Source organism: Brassica napus, chromosome C4, assembly GCF_020379485.1.
Source record: "Brassica napus cultivar Da-Ae chromosome C4, Da-Ae, whole genome shotgun sequence".
Taxonomy (NCBI): Eukaryota; Viridiplantae; Streptophyta; class Magnoliopsida; order Brassicales; family Brassicaceae; genus Brassica; species Brassica napus.
The window spans coordinates 4,870,968-4,892,951 of NC_063447.1; the positions used below are offsets into that span (position 1 = coordinate 4,870,968).

A 21,984-nucleotide genomic window follows, 5' to 3' on the forward strand; every position below is an offset into this window, starting at 1 on the left:
TTCCGTTCCTACTATGCTCCAAGCCGCTTTATAGAATCCTGAAGTCAAACCATCCGGACCAGGGGCCTTGTTCGGGTTTAACCGTAACAGTACACGAGTTATCTCATCATCTGTAGGGATCATGCACATAGTCTGATGTTGCTTCTGAGGGACACTGAATCCAGTCAGAGAGCAGAACCAAACAGGAGGGGAAGGCATGAGCAGGGGCTGGAGATTGTCAGGGCCAAGAATACTCTTGAAGTGATTCAGAGCAATTGAACTCATAGCTAGCGGGTCTGTTATAAACAAACCATTTGGGAGTTGAAAGCACCTGACAGAGTTGAAGCTGATCCGTGTCTGAAAGACCCTAAAGAAGTATGCAGTGTTGAGATCCTCTTCTTTTAGCCAGTTTACACGTGATTTTTGCTTGAAATAGCATTCCTCAATGAGCCTCAAAAAGACCATTTTTCACACAGCTCTTTCTCCTTCTCAAAGTTTGATGGTGTTGGTGATTCTAGTGCTAGTACCTGCGCAGCAAGGAACAAACGGTTAGCCTCACTAACCCTCAACTGAATTTGTGAAAAATTCTCTCGATTTAGTTGGATCAAGTCCTTTTTAATGCATTTCTGCTTCCAATAGAGATCTTTAAGGCAGAGCACCGCGCTTCCGGCTTGGTTCCAGGCTTCCGACACAACCAGGAGAAAAGCAGGGTGTTTGGTGAGATAGTTGAAGAATTTGAAAGGTTTGGTTCCAGTGATAGGGAGGGGGTGGGCGAGGTCTAAAAGGCAGGGACTATGGTCTGATATAAGAGGAGGGAGAAAGGTTGCAAAGTTATTGGGGAACAAGCTTAGGGCGTGGTTATTGAGAAGAAGGCGGTCTAGTTTCTTTGCTATAGGGAATTGGGGGCTTTTATTTATCCAGGTAAAAAGAGGACCATGATACCTAAGATCAAAGACTTCAAGTTAAATGAGGCAATCATGGAATTCAATCATAGCGGCATCAAGAGAGCTGACATGGGCCAGAGAATGCTCAGAATGATCCACAATTTGATTAAAGTCACCTCCAATGAACCAAGGCCTATTGTGGAGTGACAGGTTCCGCTGACGATCAATTAGCTCAACCCATAAGTCCACACGTTCCTCCTTCAAATTAGAGGCATAGATCGAGGTAAAGTAGAAAGGGGAAGCATTAGGAAGCACAACTTCACAAGTCATGGATTGCTTCGACTTATGGAGGACTGTAACTGAAGCAGGATCCTTCCAAATTACGATAATCCTTCCATCCTCATCCTCAGAGTGGTTAGTTTCATATTTCCAATTGGCACAAAGGGAGGCCATCAGACTGTGAAGGTTGGGTTCTTTTATATGGGTTTCAAGTAGGGCACCAAAAATGGGTTTTTGACAACTAAGCCATTGACAAAAAGGTCTATGTTTAGCCGGGGTATTAATGCCACGGACATTCCAAAAAAATAGTTTACTACACATCAGGAAGAAAGAGAAGACTGTCCAAAAGGAAGAGAGCCATCAGGAACCAAAAGAGAGAAAGAGTTTGAGGTAGAGAGAGTGATGTTGGTGGAGGGAATAGTACCAACATCAAAAGAGGCCGAGAGGGGAATAGGAGAGACAAAAGGTTGGGATTTTGGTGGAGAACATAAAAGGAGGGGGTGAGAACGCGAGCGTTTAAGAGAGGGTTTTAGAAGAGCAGCTGGTAGGGCAACGATGTAGGGAATGGGCGGGGGGACAAAAGGTGGAGATTGAATGTCAGGAATGGCTAAGGAAGGTTGCAGGTGAAGAGGAGCGAAAGGAGGTAGCTGGGGAGTAGATATAGGAGCAAGGGTGAGAGGAGGAAGGTCAACAGACATGGCATCAGGGCAAGTTTCAGTGTGCGAAGCAGCAGTAGGTTCAGGAACAGGAGGGGGAGTTTCAGAGGAAGAAGCAGTAGTGTTGTTCTTAGGGTTTATTTTCTTAGGAGTTTGATGGTTTGGGATCTTTGGATTTGGGGCTTTTGCAGTTGGAGGTTGAGGTGGAAGCTGCAAACCATTTTTTGAGATATGACCAAGCTCTTTGCAGTGTGAGCAAGTAGGAGGAAGCCAAGGGTATGTAACCATAACTTCTACTACTTCACCACTCTGCCTTGTGAATTCCACAACATCAGGGACCGGTTTCGTGAGGTCTACAGCCACCTTGACATGGGAAACAGTGAGGCTCACGAGATTCTTTGTGAAATCATCTGTTTCTTTAGGATCACCTACAAGGCCTGCAACTAACTCAGCCCTTCTTGGTGACGAAGATCCAACGGAACACCGATCAAGTGTGCCCAGATTTGAATACAATCCAACGGGGGCGTTGCCGATGAGTGAGCAGAGGTCCATTGAGCTGTATGGAACATAGATTCACCTATGTACCAAATCCCTTTTTCAAGTATTTTCTTCCTGAGGTAGTCACTGGGGATTCGGACCAAGAAAGAGCGGGTGCGAGGATTATTATGGATCTCTACCCTATTGCCTTTTCCCCACATATGGTTCAGAAAGTTTTGAATCTGCTTGATTGGCGGAGGTCTGCCGTTGAAATAACAAGCAATAAAATCCTTGTGCAGCTCTGCACCTTTCTCAAAGACCGCATCGGGAATTAACACTGTAGGCCTTCCAGTTTCTGATATAGTAATAGGCGCAAGTCTTTTGAGTGTTTTATCTTCTAATTTTCTGATTCTTTCCACTAATTTTGGTGCAGGAGGAAGAACAGGGTGACGCTGCAGAAGAGGAGGTTGTGGACAAGCCTGAGCAGGATCAGAGACGGCAGGGACAGCAGGAGTATCATGGGAGCAGGAGGGAGGGGAGGTAGCAACAGAGGGGTCCGCAACAGGTCCTAGAGGGGTGAGAGGGGAGATATTGGGAAGGGTAGCAGGGGGAATGGAATGACCTGAAGCCTTGTTAGTTTGAATGGGAGAAGAGTTTTTTGGGAGCAAAATTCTATACTTTTCATGAACAGTAGAAGTAGATCTAGGGTTCCTGAAGTTTAAGTTTAAGGCACTAGAATGAGAAGAAACTGACTGAAACAGAGGTGATTCAGTAGTGGGATTTGTAGCTTTCGAAGCATGGGATGTACGGGATACACCCAGTTTGGATTGTTTCTGAGATTTGGGGGAAGAGGAGGAAAGCGGAGGGAAATGGGTGAGGGGAAAGGATGAGGCAGGGTCAGGGGGGTCAGGGGGAACAGAGCTGGGCTTGACTCCAGCCGGAGGAGGCACCGGAAGCAAGGCGGAAGCGCGAGCCGAAGAGAGCCAGGGATTCTCCATCTTTTTTTTGAAATATCCGTATGCACCATGTTTGGTACCAGTTTTTGACAATACATGTTAAGATGTAAATCATTTTCCTGTATAAAGACTCGAATTTGGATGCAAAACTTTAATCTTACACGAAAAAATCATTGTCAGCCAAGTGCACTATACGAAGTAAACGAAGATTGAAGATTCCTTAGATTTTGATCATATGGTAAATATTTCAGACATACAGAATACAATATATTTAAAGAATAAAACGAAGTTACATGAAACTACTATATAATTATACAGGAATTTCCAATTTTTATATTGTCAGAAACAATACTTTTCTCTGTAAATACGACGTTGCATCATCATATATGATTTAATATTCAATCAGATATATTCTTTTAGAGACCAGAAGTAAACGGCACGCTCGATGGGATCCAAGAGCTACCAGCAATAAAACTACCAACAGTGAACCTTGAAGCCTCTGAGGCAGAACGAAGGACCCGAAATCCAGGCCATTTGACCCGACCTGAAGTGGAAGCACCCGGACCCGTATTCTGAAACTCTGCATAAAACAGAGTGCTCAAAGCGAAGTTACCATTCCACTCAAGCCATCCACGTGGATCAATCAGGCTATCGAGAGAAGTCTTCATGAATACAGTCCTCGAATATTGTCTCCATGGTCTACCTAAATAAGTTTTGGTGGATCCCAAAATGGGTCGGAGATCCGAAGCTGCTGTGACCCGGGAGTTGTGGATAATAATGCCCGTGTTTTGGTTCCGGTCGGATCTTCCTTGGGCGGTGATTGTGTTGGTCTTACTACGTGGACGACGTGCGAAAATGTTGCAGTTTTGAAGAACGGCAGCTGCGTTTCCGAAGATAAAATCGACAGTTCCGTAAACGTCACAGTCACGGTAAAATTGGCGGTTGGAGTGAACGTAGAGTGTGTCTTGGTAACCCTCAAAGCTGCATTGGTAGAAAACGGATAGATCCGATCCGGATCTTAGAGCTACCGCTTGCTCATTGCTTGCACCCGCCGTGTTTCTAAACGTTATTCCACGTGCCATAAAGCCGTCTCCGACCGCCGCTGCGATTATGTAAGGAAAAGGTAAGAAAAAAAAACTACTTTTAATTTTACAACCCGTTGAATTATCATGTAACCAAATAGACTATCATAACATAACATATATGGCATGCTGGTAAAATTTAAGTATAAGAAAAACAAGAACGAAAATACAAAGTCAATAATATAAATAATTAAATTTAACTTTCAAATCTGTGAAATGACAAATTATATATTTTTAAAATTGAAATAGGATCAATCAAGCATAAACGCAATTGTATAATTTAAATTTACATTTGGTATAGACTATCTGCGTTTCGTGGATTGTCAACATTCAAATCATATAATATTCTTGTTTGCTTACTTCACGGTAATAACGTTGTAAATTATTGTGTACTAATAATAGAGGATTGCGTATACTTGTAGATCCACGAGCATCATTAAAATAAAATGATTTGACTTTATAGACTTTTCATAGATTTGTATATTATTTTATTTTGCTAAAAACTATACCAATGAGAAGTATAGATCACATATAAAATCTTGAATCACAAAGCAGTTTCAGTTTCAATTTAGTTTGTTGTGTTCATGCATGGCAAGCTAATTATGGCCTATTTTATTTATATCTCATGAAAATAATTAATAGTAATGGTTTTTTTTTTGTTAATCAATCATTTTTTTTGTTTTGTCATCATACGTACCGACAGTTGCTGAATTAAACGTGGTTGATCCTCCTCCAACACTTCTGCTTCCGGTAATAATCGTTCTCCCTTTACCATCACCTCTCAACATAACATTCTTTTTTCGAATCTCAAGATTCTCACTGTAAACGCCTTGTTTCACATATATCACGAACCTACCACTCCCCGAAGCAGCGTTTACCGCGTCTTTAATCGTCCTGAAATTACCCGAACCGTCTTTAGCCACAACCGCGTTATCTCTTGGTGTCGAGCTTTGCAAAAGCTTCCGGTCACCGGGTTTGACCCACGAAGGGAACCCGTCTTTCTCGGGTGGGGTGTAGTTGAAAGGAACTTTGTTAATGGCGAGTGTGTTGCATATAAGATTTGAGACGTTGTTTGACGTCAGAGGAAGGACGATATCGGTAACACCTAGCTCTAAGAACCCTGCTCGGCAAGTGTCGAGATTGGTTAGAGCCGTGCTTAGCCATGTTTGCGCGTCGGTTCTCGAGCACTTCACGTTTGGGTCCATGGTCTCGTTGATTTTAGAGACGGTGACGTCGTAGAGTTTGAGACAATCTTCCCATGCAGCTTTTTCACGTGTGTCACGGCACTTTGGTCCTAGTGTAGACGTGTGGCTTTTGGCGAGGATGGCTCGCTCTAGAGCTAGTTTCATTGAGATTTTGAGAAACTCGGACTCGGATTTTATGGGCTTTTGACCTGAGTTGTGGGTTAAGAAATATTCACATGGTTTAGGGTTTGGAGTTTGGCTGCACCATGCTTTCACGTCTTTTGAGTTGTACCCGGAAACGGTAGATGCCACGAAAATGCAAAAGAACATAAATGTTAGAATATAAACTCGAAAAGCCATTATAAGGCCTGAAGTTTGTGTTTAAAGGTAATGGGATGATGAGACTGATTGTTGAATCGATGGGTTTATATAGATGCATGAATGACTATATGCTTTTGTTAAATAAATAATTGAAATATGATAATATATGCAATTTCATTGTAGTTGAAGCAAAAAATGCATATATTAATCTATGTGCCAACCAATTGATTGGTAACCAACATATATTCTCTATGTTGAAATTTATTTATCTGGTTTGGGCTATCTTTCTTTGACGTGTATAATATTAATAACCAATAAGCTCTAATTTGAGTAGGTGACAGTTTTATTTGAAATTAATTGAAATCAGAAAAATAAACCAGTTAGTCCACGAATATCGAATTTTATATGTATATTAAAACAACTTAAATGCGATAGCATGCTAGTAGTAATAGGTGTATTAATCAGTAGGTCGTAAGTAGTTTATTATTGATCAAATTTTAGGTATAAACTCAATAACATTATTGCATATACGCGTATATTGGAGCTTATCTCATTAAACAAAAGAAGATAATATACATTTAAAGTCATGCCTCTCTACATGATTAGTTTGATTTATGTATATAGTTGTAACAATTACTAAGGATGAAAATTTTTATGCAGGTAGGCAGAGACAGTGTAATCGCTATCCTCGAAGACTAATCGACTTCGCGTAAACTTCAAATTAAACTTCTCACCACTTTCTTTCGAAGTACATATACGACTCGCTTGCCGTTGTATATGGCTATCAGCCAGTTGCACAATTCTTTTGAAATACCTGACCAAAAATAAAGTGTATAAAGAGATATATACCTTTCCATGTACTTTTTTTAAGGGGTCTTAGGACATAATTAACCTAGCACCCCAAATGGCGTGATTAATTATTTATATTTATATATTTTTTTAGGTTTTGTCTGATTAAAAAGAAAATAAAAATGAACCAATCGCGGTTCGCCACGTGTCAGTGGGGTCTGTGAACAGTGGAAACAACCGACACTTACTGCGCTTGTTTAAGCGCTGCTGCTTCCATTTTTTTATTTTTTTTTAAAAAGGTTAAGAACCGGGGTAAGCACCCCGGTTAATGGTGGCCTAAGAGCATCAGACATGATTAACCCAGACTCTTAATTTGAGGTTTTTAACTCATGATTTGACATTTTTTGTTTTATTTTTTTTATTTTTTTTACACTTTTCGGCTAAGAACCGGCTCTTATAGCATGATTATCCCATAAACCCATTTGGGGTTCTTAATTTTTTTTTTGTCTGATTAAAAAAAATAATAATTAAAAAGCGAACCAATCGCGGGCCACCACGTGTCAGTGGGGTCCGCGAACAGTGCAAGGAACCCACTTAAATCGGTTTTTATTTGACCACTTTTGTAACCGGTTTTTAGCATTTTTGTGGAGCCCATGCACTAAGAACCCCACTTATGCACTACGTTAAAGATGACCTTATATCTCTTATTTGAGAGACGGTTCTTAGCTTTTCTTAGTTAAAAGCTAAGAAACGTTTCTTAGCCAAAGTTAAGAACCCCACCCTAAGAACCCAGGTTAATCATGGTCTCATTATCCAGGGTTTCTTAGAACATGGTTCTTAGGGAAATATAAGAAACTGTTTCTTAATTTTTAACTAAAAAGTTAAAAAATTGTTTTTTAAGGTAGTACCTTAAGAAGTTTATTAACTTTTTAGTTAAAAATTAAAAACAATTTCTTATATTTTTCTAAGAACTCCGCCTTAAGAAATCCTCGACAATGATGCTCTAAGAACATCATTAACCGTATAACCCCATCATTAACCCTATAACCTCTTATGGTTTCTTAAATTTTTTTCTTTTTGTCTGATAAAAAAAAAATAATTAAAAGGCGAACCAATTGCAGGCCGCCACGTGTCGGTGGGGCCCGCAAACAGTGCAAAAATCCCATAACGATCGATCCTCATTTTGTTGTTTTTGTCACCGGTTTTTATAATTTTCGGTGGGGCCCGCCACTAGTTTTGGTTAAGAAACCCTTTTAAATCCTGCAATAATCATGGCCTAAGAGCATGTTTATTCGGGGTCCTTAGCGAGGTTCTTAGTGCGTAGACCCCCACAAAACCCTTAAGGATCGGTTACAAAAACTACTAATTAAGAACCGATTTTAGTGAGTTTCTTACACTGTTCATAGGCCCCACTGACTCGTGGCGGCCCGCGATTGGTTTGCTTTTTAATTTTAATTTTTTTTTTAAACCTTAGAAACCCAATCAGGGATAAAGATGCTCTAGAGCATGATTAATGGGAGGTTCTTAGGGTGGGATTCTTAGCGGAATATAAGAAACCGTCTCTTAACTTTTAACTAAAAAAACTAAGAATCGGCTTTTAAACAAGATATTTAAGAGCCGGTTCTTAGTTTTTTTAGTTAGAAGTTAAGAGACGGTTTTTTATATTATGATAAGAACTCCACCCTAATAACCCCATTAATCATGCTGTAACTTGCTTAAGCTTATTATGTGTTCACGTGCGTTGTTCCCCTGTAAACTATAATAATTTTAAGTAAGCAATTCTTGAAACCAAGTCATGTTATATATTAGAATCGACGTACGTGTATGTAAGTTACATAATGCAACCAAGTCATGTTAGATAAAACTAAATATATATAGATATAATTTTGAGTGATCATGATCCATGTTAGCATCATGACTGAACACGACCAAAATTTAATCTAATTAATCACAGCGGATTAGTTCTATAACTATATATTTGGTTTCTTCCGGTGTTTTTAAAACCGGACCGACCCGATGGTTGAACCGGGTTCGACCATGAACCGGTTACATAACCGGATTGGTTCTAAAATTAATTCGACCATGAACCGATCACGTAGCCGGATTGGATCTCAAAATTATTAAACTGATAAAAACTACTTAAATTATCAAAAATCTATATACCATCTATTTAAACATAAAACTAGTTTATATTTATAATGTTTTATGTTCGAAATTCATTTATACTTTAATTATGTATCATATTTACTAACATTACTTTTAGATTTATGTACTAAAAACATATTAAACCAGATTATTGAACCAGGTTTGACCTAGTCGAACCATATTGAACCGTGACCCAAAAATTATCCAGTTCAGCTTTCGGTCCAATTTTAAAAACACTGGTTTCTTCAGAATTAAAGAAATTGAGAATACGTAATACTATAGCGATGGTAGGTTGGTCATCTATATTAAAAGCCAAAATATATTATTGATCTTATCTATTCAAAATCTGATTATTAAGTTGTTGAAGAAATTGGTTTGCATGCAAATATTGCACAGCTATATATGTTTAATCCTACTAAAGAAACGTTCAATATTCGAATGAATAATTAAAAACTGAAAACTGACGACTAAAGTAATACCACTTGCGTTAGAAAAAAAAAACACCACTTGCGTTTTTTAATTAGGTTTAATGAGTTTAAAATATGTAAAGACTAAAACATATATCAAAATTAAACCAATAATTAGAAAGGCGCCAACACGATCGTCGTTGGGGCTAGTCATACGTTAATCCTGAAACTATGATTGAGACTATATGGTACACAAAAACAATGAATGAAGCAAGGTAAGGCCTAATTAATGTTTCTGTATACAATATAGATTGTGTTCCGAGATAGCCTGCACAAGAATTAAGCTCCAGCATCGGAATAGAAACATATACATAATACATTTACAAAATCTTTTACACAAAGCATATGTTTTTACATTCCTTGTGCTCACTTAATTAGACTCTTTTTTTTTGACTTGATATTGTAATCCAAAAAGAATTATTGTGCAAAAGTTAGACTTTTGTTCAAAGGTTTACTTATTATTTGGTAGTATTATTCAAGCTCTGGATTCTTGAAACGTCGCCGTTCAAAACAAGTCGGCGTTACACGTACCATCGACTGAAGAAACGAGGTTGCAAAACTAGCAGATAAACGTAGACATGTCTCGATCTATGGGTAGATTACCAACATTATCATCGAGTCTAAATTGACTTTTAAGCACTGGGAACACAGCACGTTCCTTAGTTTATTGTTAACGACCTCAGTGTTCATGTCTTTCAAACCCTTTTTCAAAAAAAAAATGTTCACGTCTTTTATTTTTCAGCTGTCGGTGAAAGAACGAAGTCAATTGACCGGTGGACGTTAATTAGTCTTTTCAAAGATTATCCATAGAGAATTTGTTTCTTTAATTTTTTTAAAATAATGTTTGAATGAAGAGGTAATCACCAAATTGAGTACTATATGAAAATACTATTTTGACAAAATTACATCATTGCTGACAAAATATTAAAAACAATTATCGTTTGACGACATTTCTCACCTTAAGAGGGACCGTTTTTTGGTTCTCTACATCCATAGGGACACATCAATACAGGTACGTACTCTCAAGTGCACATATAAGTTCTATATCATATGTATCAATTATATCTTAATATGAATATAAAACAAACTAGTTTTTTCAAATTCTCACGCAAAAGAAAAAGAATAGAAGCAGATGTTGCGATAATAGACTGAAGATCGTTCATAGAGCTTTCTATCACCCCAATAATATCAACCTTCAACGCTTTCTCGTTCATTCCGGCTTCCTTTCTCGAATTGCTTCTCCATATTGATAATTGTTATACCTCCACAAAGTTTCAGGGATCTTGTTCCTTTCTAGTCCTATTTATCGTAAGTTGTTCTCTAGTTTTTCATCTTTGGCTCCGGGTAGTAATGTTTACTACGCTGGCTGTTGGCTCCGGAAGGTTTTTTCCTTGCCGGCTTGGTGTAATTGACGTTTTTAGTTTACATATTAATCTACTAGATGACAAAAAAAAAAGACTGAAGATCGTTAAAACCTCGTTATCAAAAGGACGTACGAATATTAAATTGAAATCTATCATATTAGTAATTATTAAAATGGAAGATTCGGTTTGACACAATAAGTTTAATATAAGGTACTGATTTCTTATAATTCACGTTTTCGTTTGAGGCCCGCAAAGACTCTGTTTGGCTGTCTTTTTTTTTGTCATCGATCTTAATTATTTCAGATTGTGTAGGTTAGTGGTGGCTGGATTTAATGAATCTGCTAAACGAATTAATGATCAGTTATAAATGTTGGATACATACACTACAAGAAAACATGCTATATTCCGACGGACGTTTCGACGGACAACAAAGTCGTCGGACACATTTGACGATTTTCCGACGGTATTCCGACGAAAACAAAAAATACTACTTCGTCGGAAATTCATCGGAATATACCGACGACTTTCCGACCAAAGGGTGTGCGTCGGTATATACCGATGCAATTCCGACGACATTCCGATTAAATATATAACCGTTACGTTCGTCGGAAATTCATCGGTATATACCGACGATTTTCCGACGACATTGCGATCAATAATATAACCGTCGCTGTTGTCGGAAGTTCGTCGGTATATACCGACGAATTTCTGACGAACCTTTTGACCGTTGCCGACAAAAAAAAAAGACTGTTTTATAGCCGTTGAGATAGAAAAATACCGACGGAATTCCGACGGATATGACCGTTAAATTTCTGACGAACCTTTTGACCATTGCCGACAAATACATATGACCGTTTTATAGCCGTTGAGATAGGAAAATACCGACGGAATTCCGACGGATATGACCGTTAGGGTCGTCAGAATTCCGTCGGAATGTCGTCGGACTGCCGTAAGCAATTTCCTATAAATACAACCTCTCCTCATTCAACTCATTCACTCCTCATTCTCTCTTCACTCTCTCTAATCACAACAATTCCGAGAAAATCATGTCTTTAGGAGTTTATTATCGTTTGTGGATGGATAAACCTCATATGGATCCCAACACCAATTTACTTACGGAAGAATACGTTCAAGGGATTGGAGAATTCATGAAGCTTGTTGAACAGCAACCAAATGCAAAAACCGGTATGTTAAGATGTCTCTGCTCTACTTGCAATAATAATAGAATTATAAGAGAATTTGATGTTTGGACTCATTTGTATATGAGAGGATTTTCACGTAATTATAAAGTTTGGTATCTTCATGGGGAAACTGGTTATGAATATGGTAGTACTAGCGAACCTCAGCTTGTTAGCGAACCTCAGCCTGATATTAGGTTAGAAGAACCTAGAACGAATATAGATTATGGTGTAGGTACTGCGTAGATGGTACATGATCATGCATGCGACAAAAGATGAGCTTCAACAACTCAGACATAACGGATTTGCTGCATGGCTTCTTAGTTATGTGAGTCATTTATCATATTATCCTATGCATATGATTAGTTTATATTTAATATAAAGTAATTAACTTTTCACTCATATATATATGTTTTTAATTTATAGGTGAATGATGGTTTGGCCAGAGATTTTGTGTTCGATGATTTGATACGCGAATTTGTGCGGGGACCAAACTATCTGGTCAAATCATATCCAAAATATTGTACGCAAGGATATGCATTCACAAGGAAAGGTCATTCTAGGACAACATATGATGATGGTGTTTCGTCTTATTCCGGTGACGATGTCTACTACGGCAACATAGAAGAAATATTGGAATTCCAGTTTCCTGGTATGGTTGGATTGCGGTGTGTAGTATTCTATTGTGATTGGTATGACACCACCCCAGATAGAGGAGTGAAGACTGATGAGTTTGGTGTTACATCGGTTCATTCGCGGTGGAAACTTCAATATTATGATCCCTTCATTCTTGCTTCGCAAGCTGATCAGGTATGTCAATTTATTCATAATTAATGGTTTATATTTTACTAATACCTTGTATAATTGATAGGTGTGCTACATCAGTTACCCTCGGGTGACGTACAGAGACGATCCATGGGTCACTGTAACGCAAATCAACCCAAGAGGACGAGTGGATGGAACTTCTGATAATGAACCATTACAACCAGACTCTACCAGCAACTTGAGTGCAGTTGAAGATTTGACAGATGTTGAACTCGTTGAGAATTTTACCGAGTTTGGACTTGATGCTGTTGTACATTCAGAGGACGAAGCTGAGGTTGAGGAGTTTGATGAAGATTCTGAAGATTCTGAAGATTATGATTAGAAATTCTTATTATTTGACTTGTATTATTAGTTGTTGTAATTACATAAGTTGTTTTTTTTAAAAAAAAAACAACTCCGTCGGTATTCCGTCACTATATACCGACGACATAACGACGAAATATGGTTTTATTCTAAGTGGACAAGTTCGTCGGAATTTCCTCAGTATATTCCGAGGTATTTCCGAGGACTTATGTTTTTAAAAAATTTCATATCAAAATATATATAAATTTGGATACCGAAACTATGAAAATAACACATAATAAGTGTTTAGTATAGTATTAGATCGTAACCGTTCAAATATAACAACTCATTAAAATATTTATGTATGTATATCATGGTTTTCATAACATCTCATCATAACACTCATATACTTATACAATCATATTCATCTAATCTTATACTACAAAAATGTTTTTGTGTAAAATCGTGTTATGTAAACATTTTTATAGTTAAATCTTTATGAAAATACTATATATATTATCAGAGATTTGGATTTTGCATTTAGAAACTTGTGTTCAACCCCTAAACACTACGTCGTCGGATTTCGTAGGAAAAACTCGTCAGTAATCCGTCGGAAAATACCGACGACTTTCCGACGGATTTAATATCCGACGAAATTCCGACGAAATTACTAATTCCGTCGAAAATCCGTCGGAATATCAAATTACCCGGGAAAAATAAACCGCGTGAAAATTTTCGCGAACTGCCAATTGGTATATATTTAATGATTCTGACGAAATTCCGACGGATACGTGTCCGTCGGAATCATTAAAGATAAAAACCCTAGACACTTCCTTCTTCGTCATTTCCACCTCTCTCTCTAAATCTCTCTGATTTCTCTCTCTTTGACGGCGACTCTGGCGATTTGCGAGCTCCCATCTCCGGAGATTCCTCTTCCCACCGTCAGATCTCTTCCCCAATCCACAAATCATGTAAGATTCTATAAAACCTTTGTGTATTTCAATTTATTAGGGTTTAGGAAGTTAGATCTTAGGATTTAAGGTTGTTTGATTGAAAACTTTAAGATTGAATGGATAGTTTAGGATCTATTAGTTAGGATTGTTGTTTGGATTTTTTTTGGATTGAAAACATTTTTGTATTTTTAAAATTGTTTTTGTATTTTTAATATATTATATATAATAAAACGTTTTTTAAAAGTTTTATATATATTTAACAACCTTTTCTATATTTATAAACGTTTTATAAATATTTTTTTTATAGGAAAAACGATTTTATATTTTTTTATATAGATAAAAACGTATATAGATTTTTTATATATTTAACAACCTGTTCTATATTTATAAACATTTTTAAAATATTTATAATTTTTTATACATACATATATATATATATATATATCATTTTAGATGTAAAAATAATTTTTAATATATTTAACAACATTTTCTATATTTATAGTTATTTAAAACATTTATAATTTTTTTATACATACATATATATATATATATATATCATTTTTAGATTTAAATATATAAATTAAAACATTTTAAATAGAAAATCATTTTTTAATATATTTAACAATCTTTTGATGTATTAACATTTATTTTTTAGGTCCGAGGAAGCACGCCATTCCGCATCCCGTCGTTCTGCACCCCGTGGCGGCCGAGGTAGTTCGGCTAGCAGTTCCCGTCCATCGGGATCATCTCTCGAACAAAATTTGGTTCCCGCATATGTTCCCGCTCCCGCTCCATATGTTCCCGCTCCAGCTGCTCAGGAAGATCCGTGGGTCATGTCAGTTCAACAATTGGTTCAACAACCAGGTCGAGAGCATCTCCCGGTTCTCCATCCCAACCCACGACCGGGACATACAACTTGGTTAGTATTTTTATTTTATTTGTAGTGTTTTTCCATTAATTAACTTTCTAACATGCATTTTTTTTAAAGGTTCGACAAGTCGAGCAATAGCATTAGCAGGAGCATCAACAATATGATGTATTCCATGCTCCATACTGGATATTCGAAGTGGAGTGTGATTCCTCACGAGGACCGGGAGTTGTGGTTTCGTCAGTTTGCGGTAACTCTTCAGTTTTTTTTAAAGCATTTTTCAATTTTTTTTATGTATATCTACTAATTAAATTATGTGTGTTTTGTACCAAGAGTTCACTTGGGAGTCCGGTCTCACGGAAACAGTCCGTCAGAAATTCAACGAAAAGACCACAGACTCTTATACAAAGCAGATCAACGCTTGGAAGACAGTATGGCAGAAGAACAAGAGGCCACAGTACATCAACGGGACAGTGTGGGAGCAGCTGATAGTCCATTGGGAGAAGGACGACACTGCAGTGACGTCTCGTAAGAACTCCAAGAATCGGAAGAGTGATCGTGGCGGGAAAGGTATGTACTATTAAAAGGGAAGGAGTTCTAAAAAATCTACTTATAAAAGGTTGTTTGGACTCTTTCACTAGACTTACCTATTTTTTTGGTCTTACCTTATATTTTTGTAACAAAATGTTAGTCTATAACATTACACCGTATATACCAACATTTACTCCTTTCCTTTAGTGAGTTAACCATATTATTTATCAAATATTATGGTAATCTTACTTGGACAATTTGCTAACAATACAACTATTTTGGTTGACTAACCCACGAACCAAAACAATATCATTCCTATACTATCGACTTCTAAACCAATTAATATATTTTGAAACTTATTTAAAAGTTAACATATATCATACGTTATATTATACTATGTCATCTTACATTATATAGTTCCAAATATTTTACAAAATCAAATTTAATAAAAAAAACTTAAGTAACCACCTGTTAAAAACAAAATTATATATTTTACATTAAATTATTCTCTATAAAAAAATTATAATAAAAAATGTTATTTAAGATAAATTTAAAAATTATTAAAAACCTTACAAATCTATACTATTAAATTAGCCAAAAAATCTGCTAAATAAATCTTAAGGTCTTATAAAATGCACACAAAAATAATCAAAGAGTAGGTTAGGGCATTCGAGTCGGGTACAAATCGGTTTCTTTCGGGTCTGAGTTCTTCTGATCCTAAAAATCTGGACATAACTAGGTATTTGAAAATTTCTGGTATGTGTCCAGGTCGGTTCTTTCGGGTTCCGATATGTTCGGGTTCATAATTCAAATACCTGTAAAACACCTATAATTTTTGGATATGTAACGGGACTGGATGTGTTAAAAAATGGGAATGGATTGGTTTGGGTATTTAAGACCCGAAAAATTTGAAGTACCCGAAAACCTAAAAAATACCAAAACACCAAAAAACCTGAAAACTCAAACAAATACAAAAAAATATTTAAATACCTAAAAGACCCATAAATTTACCTAAAATCTGACCAGAGGAACCGAAAAATACCGAAATTTTTTCAATACCCGAAATATGTTTTTTAAATATGGAATTTTGCCCGAAACCCGTAATCGGAAAAATGAACCCAAAATTAAAAAGTATATGTAATACCTCAAAATATCCAAATATACCTAATTTACACAAAACATTTCAAGTACTTCGGGTACTAATCAACCCTCGGGTAGGATCCGGACTCGAACAAGGATCCGCGGGTCCAGAAAAATATGTACTTTACCATGGATCGAAACCCAAATAGCACCTATATTTTAAATCCACTTCTGCCATGTTTATTATTTTGAAAATTATACTTCATGAATGAAAAGCTCTTATTATTTTAAATCCAAAATGAAACAAAAATAAAATGGAAAACCAGAAAACAACACTTTTTATTTTATTCTAAGAACATATGCTGAAACTTAAACAACAAAGCCATCTTCTTTTGCTCCATCACTTCTTCTCCTTCTTAATCACTTTAGTGCATAGCTTTTTCGAAGTAGATGTCTTATCAGGCGTGTCTTTGTTTTCTTCATTCTTGCGTTTGGAAGGAGTAGATGCAGCTTCATTAGGTTCATTGTCTTGTAGCAAAAGCGGTGCCTACATGTCAAAATCATTATAGTGATATAAGTATAACATGTTCAACCAAATAGTCAAAGAACATAGGGTCATAAACATGTCTGACCTCAGACACAAAACTGCTGGAAGGAGCAGAACCAGATTCTGAGTTGTCAACAATTTTTAGTAACTTTAGATCTTTCCAAACCTTACCAACTTTGTAGCATACCCCTTCAGCAGATGCATTGTCCTTTTCAACGTAAACTCCAAATGTAAATGTTTGACCAATCAAAGTTGTAATTGCATCAGGAAAATCAGCATCTTCTTCTAGCTGTATGAACCGAAATTTAACTTAGTAATATTTTACAAAGAAATGTCATCTTTAACATGCCGATTGTCAATATAATAAAGAAATTGGCTTACTTCATCTAATGAACCATTAAGTAGGTATTCAGCAGATTGAGGAACAATCACTTTAGCAATCGAATCCAACAACATAAAAGATGATTCACCAGTGTCATCTTTAACCATCAAATGAATTTTAAATCTGTAAAGCCAAAATCAAAATCAAATTCTCAGCATTCAATATGGTTAAAAAAACAGCAAGAGTGATAAATATTAAATTATTTTCTGAACTCACTGTGGTTTTACAGAATACACCAATTTTTTGCATGTCTCACACCACCACACATATTTCAGTACATCTTTACCGTTCACTCTCTTGACAGTTTTTGACTCTTGAAAAACCTTCTTGTTGCAATCGAAGCAACCAAAAAAATACCAACCCCAATCGGTATCAATGTCACATATAGTTGCAATAACTCTGCATGGTTCAAACTTCACGAAAATTCAAAATTAGGCATCAGATTACTAATTCTTAATACCAAATATATAATATTATATATAATATTACCTCAGTAGATTCAACCAACTCTGCAAGATTTTTCTCCTGGCATTGCATCCACTTGTGGCTGACCAATTTTTTATCCAATTTGTTATCGCCTGAATCGGATATGGTGATGGCTAGACTGTCACCAGAATCACTGAAAAAAATCGTATTTGTAAGTAATATACATTACGTTTTCAATAAATATATTAGAAAAATATAGATCAGGAATGACAAATCACATTTTTCTAAATGCTTGTGCTTCCTGTATGTCTGGATTGATGAAGATTTTACTTGAATCATAAGCATTTGAGATTTGGACTTCTCCTATCATTGTTGAACAATTTGAATGTTATTTGTCACAAAACAAAAAAAAACGTGAATATAGGATATAATCTGATTTATAGGACATTATTTTTATAGTATTGATACCTCTAAAATGACCAATCTTAGCGAATCTTAGAAGGCATACAATAAACCCATCTTCAGCTTCTTGGCAAGCATTGTAAACATTCTCAGCATATGTTCCCCAAAAGCAGCAAGGCAACCTTAGATCACTTTATTTACAAACAAAAAAAAAAGACAACTAATTAGAGCTTATATATCTTAAAAACGGGTCAAAATCCAAAGGTGGTGTTGAATTCACTCACTTAATGTCTCTAAGTGTAAACTCCAACTTTTTCCTTTCTTTTCCTCCAGTACAATGAACTGTATCAAGATCACCCAAGTCCAAAATCTGTCCAATTAAATCTGAAAAAAAAACACAATGCATATGATTATCTATCAAACTTTGCTAATATAATCAAAACTTTAAATATATCGAAAATGAATTACCAATAAGGATGTTCGTATTATGCTTGCCAGTTAGTATGGTTTCAAAATCAACCAAATCCAGAAAATTATCATCAATCCGGAGAGTTGACTCCGAGATGTCCATGTTGTGAAGGAAATTCATTTTCAAAGGTTCGAAATGTACGGGGAGCATTCGTCAAACTGAAGTTATCAATGTTGATCCACTCTCCAACAGGAACTTTCGTAGCCAACTCATCCATGTAAGTCTTCTTACACGATGCATGAATTTTTGTACCCTAAAAATACCATAGATTCAAAATTTACGTTGATTAGAATATAGACAAAAATCTTGAAAATAACAAAAACATATAAAGAATAACACACTTACATGAGCATCAGAAAGGACTAATTCGAGTGAGTCACCAGCCATTTTAGTTCATTGTCTCCATGAATGCAGAACTTTGACTTGTACCCGATAAGATGTAAAACGTGGTTTGATATCGTTCAAGAAGGTAATCTGCATATTGTTAACCATGATTTTCTGAATCGTTTTTTCTTTTCTTGTGAGGAGTTTGAGTTTGATTTTGATAAAGATGGATGTTAAAGGGTTGAGAGTAAGATTGTATTTATAATATAAGAGGGGTTTATAGTCGATCAACCATAATTGAATATTTTGTAATCAAATTGGTTATCTTATTTTAAGGAATAAAATCTAAGCAAGCATCAATTAGTTATTTTGGTTGATAGATTTTAGGTAAATTGTGTAGTTAGCCGTAATAAATAAACGTGTAGAGGAAAGAATTTAGAATATTGGTTAAGGTAATTACGTGATTGAGAATAATATCATTGATTCTTAATAATGATTATTTAAACGTGATATTAATCAATAATATCCTGTGGAGGAAGGAATTAAGATTTTTGGTTTAGGTAATTACGGGATTGAGAATATATACTATTGATTTTTTTGTTTACAAAATCACTATTGATTCTTAAACGTGATCAATATTCAAAAAAATCTTCGAATATATACACTTAGCATATTTATTTTTCTCTTCGTGATCATTTCGTATCAATGTAAATAAATGCTAGTTACCGTATTTATAGGAATAAAATCTAAGCTTTTAAAATTTTTTGTTGTTGACAATAATAAATAAACTTGTAGAGGAAGTAATGAAGATATTTTGCTTTCACTTAGCATATTCGTTAGTTTTTCAGAGTTCACATTTATTTAGTTGTTAATTCTTCTATAGTTATTTTGCTTTCTAAACTTATGATAAATTGTCTACTCAAATATAAGCAAGAGATAAAAGCAAGTCATTTCTATAGTTATTTTGCTTCCTAAACTTATGATAAACTTGTAGAGGAAGTATTGTAGTTGTTTTGCTTCCATTTAGTATATTCGTTTGTTATTCAGATTTCACATTTATTGAGTTGTGTTTCGTGCTTCAAACCGCAATTTTAATGCCCCTTTATTATTAATATAAATTTATGACAAAATAAAATCCCCCTTTGTGTTTCGTGATATTTTATTGTTTGACAAAATCAAATTGTAAATCTTCATAAGAAAACAAATGAAAAGTACAAATGCATTTTCCTCTCACGTACTAATAATATAATCTTCATAAGAAAACAAATGAAAAGTACATTTAGAATATTCTTCAAATCTCGATGTTTGCTTCCCAGGTAAGAGATATTGGATTCCAAACAAAATTACATTTGGCACAGCAATCTGGATTATCATTATCTTCTACTTCAATAATATCCTTGTTATTTTCCATCCAAACCATAAACTTGTTGTTTTCTGAGGTTGTGGACAAATCTTTTTGTTTTGTGGAGAGCTGAAACATATAAGAAAACCATAATAAGAGATCTGAATATATAATGAAAGTAAACATGTTAGCCGCGATTTCTAAACACATAGTCCCATAGTTCAACCATGTAAAAATGTAATACCTTATCATGAGGGGGAGATGAGGATTGCAATGACTTAAAAAAACAGGATATGAACCACTTTAGCATTTTTTGGTTTCCTTGGGTCTGAGCCTCGGGTTTTATGTTTTTGATATTGGTGATATATGTGATGCTCTTGAGTTTGTGAGAGGTGGGTTATATAGGATATGAGATGGCGATTTCTGGTTAGATAATAGTCTATTTTATTAAAATGAAATTTAAAGTAGATGTCAACTTAGAATATTCTTTTCGAATTATTTGGGTTACAAAGGTCGTAGATGCTGTTATAATAGATATGGTTAGACCAAAAAATGAAAAAAGGAAAAGGTCCAAAATGACTTTCATAGGTAGACTTATTTAAACTCCTTCTCTTTTAATAGTATAGATTGTACTTTACAGCTGATTCAACTTTAGCTCTTATTTACGAAAATGAACACTGTTTAATTCGATATCAGTAAAACATCCAAAATCAAAGATAATTTATTATGTTGATTGTTTTCAAGGAATATAATTTCAAAAGACAAATTGTTTACCGTAACATTTACCAGCTAGCATGAACGAGGCATAGCAGTGCGTATGGTGGTTTTGGTTCCGGTGAGCTCCTCTTCTTCGCAGATCGGCAAGGGATCTTGGGCTGTCCCGTAGTTAAGCCGCCGTGGCGTCTGGAGTCTCTCACCTTCGCCGTAGCTCTCGCCTGATTTGAGAGCTCTGCCTCTCACTGTCCTAAAATCATTTGATTGTTTTATGGCTGTCCAAAGATGTTAGCTGTCTTTCTTTGAGTCTCGTCGAGTCTTCCGACTTGGTCTATGGCCGGTTTATGTCGTTTCCCTACCGCCTGCTTCCACACCGTAAAGCTCAAGAGTCTCTCAAGGCTTGCTGTTATTGGTATTCATGGAGTCGGTAGCGTTGTATGGGCTGATACAGAGCTTGGTCATCTCTTCCGGCTAATGCGATTGCAGCTTCCCGCCTAAGGAGCCCTCTGGTTATCAGTCTTCTTTGAGACCTAATGATTCCTTTTGCAGGTTCCAGCTTAAGGTGGTTCAGCCATTACAACTCTTCAAATGTATAGTGCAAAGCAACAAATCTTTAGTCTTAGCATTAATCTAGTTCACTAGATTAGTCATATTATGTTCTACAAGCTTTTTTAACTTTTTTCGCGGATTGTACAACTAAACTAGCTCTCGAAGCTCTTTGGTTCAGGTTTTCACAACTTGTAATCTCTTTCATTACTAGTTAATGATATTAACATTCTTAGCAAAAAAAATGAACGAGGCATAGACAAGCCGCAGCATGGTGCATGCATGAGATAGATAATACATGCAACGCGTATGCATTGTATATTTTCTTTAACCGATTGTTTTTACTTGCAGTGAATATGAGAGCACCCTCATTGGTGAACTCCCCGAATCTCTATTCCTAAAATCCACTTTTGATTATTATATTTTTTTTTCCGTTTGATTTTTTTAAAAAAAAATTAATAAACCAACCAATGGCGGGCCGCCACGTGTTAGTAGGACCCACGAACAGTGATACAGGTTCATCCCAGCAAAC

General features: G+C 35.9%; 3 protein-coding genes across 3 annotated transcripts; all 3 read right to left on the reverse strand.

Annotated features, from left to right (window-relative positions):
• Window positions 1-1,462: 1,462 nt before the first annotated feature.
• On the reverse strand, window positions 1,463-3,273 carry LOC106392659 (proline-rich protein 36-like). The gene is made up of 2 exons (XM_013833461.1): window positions 2,495-3,273; window positions 1,463-2,354 (listed from the first exon to the last, which is right to left on the reverse strand). The coding sequence occupies exons 1-2, from the start codon at window positions 3,271-3,273 to the stop codon at window positions 1,463-1,465; spliced, it is 1,671 nt and encodes a 556-aa protein (XP_013688915.1).
• A 165-nt stretch (window positions 3,274-3,438) lies between these two features.
• LOC106391093 (probable pectinesterase/pectinesterase inhibitor 17) lies at window positions 3,439-5,910 on the reverse strand. The gene is made up of 2 exons (XM_013831662.3): window positions 5,011-5,910; window positions 3,439-4,333 (listed from the first exon to the last, which is right to left on the reverse strand). Exons 1-2 carry the CDS (start codon window positions 5,855-5,857, stop codon window positions 3,648-3,650), a joined length of 1,533 nt encoding a protein of 510 aa, XP_013687116.1. The 5' UTR covers window positions 5,858-5,910; the 3' UTR covers window positions 3,439-3,647.
• Window positions 5,911-16,700: 10,790 nt separating this feature from the next.
• LOC106392661 (replication protein A 70 kDa DNA-binding subunit B-like) lies at window positions 16,701-18,913 on the reverse strand. The gene is made up of 10 exons (XM_013833463.1): window positions 18,872-18,913; window positions 18,668-18,779; window positions 18,342-18,441; window positions 18,124-18,248; window positions 17,934-18,018; window positions 17,719-17,848; window positions 17,446-17,642; window positions 17,229-17,352; window positions 16,933-17,136; window positions 16,701-16,847 (listed from the first exon to the last, which is right to left on the reverse strand). The coding sequence occupies exons 1-10, from the start codon at window positions 18,911-18,913 to the stop codon at window positions 16,701-16,703; spliced, it is 1,266 nt and encodes a 421-aa protein (XP_013688917.1).
• Between the last annotated feature and the right edge of the window lie 3,071 nt (window positions 18,914-21,984).

Coding starts and splice junctions, on each gene's coding strand:
- LOC106392659 (XM_013833461.1), bottom strand. CDS start 3,273: ATGGAGAATCCCTGGCTCTCTTCGGCTCGCGCTTCCGCCTTGCTTCCG. Junction 2,355..2,494: donor CAAAACTTTCTGAACCATAT/GTGGGGAAAAGG, acceptor TGTTCCATACAG/CTCAATGGACCTCTGCTCAC.
- LOC106391093 (XM_013831662.3), bottom strand. CDS start 5,857: ATGGCTTTTCGAGTTTATATTCTAACATTTATGTTCTTTTGCATTTTC. Junction 4,334..5,010: donor GTTTAATTCAGCAACTGTCG/GTACGTATGATG, acceptor ACATAATCGCAG/CGGCGGTCGGAGACGGCTTT.
- LOC106392661 (XM_013833463.1), bottom strand. CDS start 18,913: ATGGCTGGTGACTCACTCGAATTAGTCCTTTCTGATGCTCAT. Junction 18,019..18,123: donor TAAGATTGGTCATTTTAGAG/GTATCAATACTA, acceptor CAACAATGATAG/GAGAAGTCCAAATCTCAAAT. Junction 17,849..17,933: donor GCACAAGCATTTAGAAAAAT/GTGATTTGTCAT, acceptor GATTTTTTTCAG/TGATTCTGGTGACAGTCTAG.